The sequence below is a fragment of the Aplysia californica genome, unplaced genomic scaffold, assembly GCF_000002075.1.
Source record: "Aplysia californica isolate F4 #8 unplaced genomic scaffold, AplCal3.0 scaffold00990, whole genome shotgun sequence".
Taxonomy (NCBI): domain Eukaryota; kingdom Metazoa; phylum Mollusca; class Gastropoda; order Aplysiida; family Aplysiidae; genus Aplysia; species Aplysia californica.
In genome coordinates, this window is record NW_004798260.1 from 30,560 (window position 1) to 32,443 (window position 1,884).

At 40.1% G+C, this 1,884-nt stretch overlaps 1 protein-coding gene across 1 annotated transcript in view; it reads right to left on the minus strand.

Moving 5' to 3' along the window:
- Nucleotides 1-1,884, minus strand: part of LOC101858224 (fibrinogen C domain-containing protein 1-A) — a gene marked incomplete in the record, with an annotated part of 13,974 nt that overhangs the window by 666 nt on the left and 11,424 nt on the right. Inside the window, 1 exon segment of the mRNA XM_005111036.3 lies at nt 1,216-1,335. Within this exon segment, the coding sequence (XP_005111093.2) occupies nt 1,216-1,335 (120 nt within the window).

The following is a 1,884-nucleotide window of genomic DNA, read 5'->3' on the forward strand; positions in this document are numbered from 1 at the left end:
CACACACACACACCGGTGGGGGGATGCCATTGTAATCCAATTGTCCGTACTGGGATCAGTAAAGAAAAACATGTAAATTATGTGATGTAGAAAATGTGTAAAGGTCATGATCATATCATCATCATCATCATCATCATCATCATCATCCAGTGCCAGATCTGCGACAGACATCGACGATCATGGTTTTCCATTCATTCCTTTGTTCGGATGCTTTAAAAAAAGCTACATTTCCCTGATCTTTCCCTGTTACCCATTTGTTTAAGTTCCCTAAGTAGGTTGTTCTGGGCCTACACCTGCCTCGTTTGCCTTCAATTTTGCCAGTGAGAGCTAGATGTTCAAGACCCTTATGTCTATTCAGGTGTCCCAAAAACTTAATTAGTCGTTTCCTGGTTGTTTTTATCATTGAGCGTCCCTCGTGGGCTTCATCAAGCACTACCTCATTTGATTTCTTTTCCTTCCACGATACTCTTAGCAGTCTCCTAAGAAACCACACTTCTGTTGCTTCTATTTTATTTTCACTGTCTTTAGTGAGTGTCCAGCATTCTCAGCCATATAGAAGGATTACGGTAGATCTGTATTTTTATAAAAATGTTATTTGAAATATGTCAGAATTTTCAGCATGACAAAAATATTATACCTCAAGCTGAGCTAGAGGCATTAATGTACAAACCAAAATGTTAAGAAAAGAAGAAAATGCGATATAACAGAATGGCACCACGAGCTGCTGTAGAGAAAAGCAGATACTGTACTATTCAGAATCAATGAGGAAAACAGGAGGGTGGGGGGCAATAATGCTGCATCTTGGCAGTAGTCGTGCCGACCTCTTAGAGTTAAGATGTGAATTATAGAACAGCAACAGCAACATCAGTAACAACATCAACAACAACATCAACAACAATAACAACAACAACAACAACAACAACAACAACAACAACAACAACTTCTTGATTATGTATTGCTACTGCCGCTGCTGCTCTTGTTGTTGTTCTTGTTGTTGTTGATGTTGTTGTTGTTGTTGAAGGTGATTTTGTTGTTGTTGTTTCTGCTGCTGTTGTTGCTGTTGCTGTTGTTGTTGGTGGTGGTGGTTGTGATTTTATTGTTGTTGCTCTAGTTATTGTTGTTGTCATTGTTGTTGATGATTTTGGTTTCTTTTTTGCTATTGTTGTGGTTGTTGCTGTTGTACATTTTCACAATGTTCAAGTAAGAGCAACTTGCCTGGTTTGTCAGCTGGTGGATTTTCTCCAAGCCGAACCAAAAGTTTCCAGAGAGGTCGCCAAATCCGTATTTGTAGTCCGTCCAGTCGCGGAAAAAGTTCCCTTCCCCGGAAGCGCGTCTCTGTGGACAGCACAGAACATTACGCGAGTTTAGCCTAATTTGGATAAGCGATTTACGGAACTTGCAACACGATAAGGTCATAAAAATGTTAAAGACTAGAGGTGTTACAAGAGAGCAACAAATATAGAAAAGAAGGAGGAGAGATCAGGACGAAGATCGGAAAGAAGGAGCACAACACCCGCCAACCACCCACATTACTCCAGTTTGTTACGCCTATGTTGTCGTGAAGGATGCTGATAGTAACATTAATACAGTGCAGCCTCTCTATAACGACATCGTAGGGACCAGAAAAAAATGTCGTTTTAGAGAGTTGTCGTTATAGAGAGTTGTCGTTATAGAGAGTTGACGTTATAGAGTTGTCGTTATAGAGAGTGGACGTTATAGAGAGTTGACGTTATAGGGAGTTGACGTTATAGAGAGTTGACATTATAGAGAGTTGACGTTATAGAGAGTTGACGTTATAGGGAGTTGACGTTATAGAGAGTTGACATTATAGAGAGTTGACGTTATAGAGAGTTGACGTTATAGGGAGTTGACGTTATAGAGAGT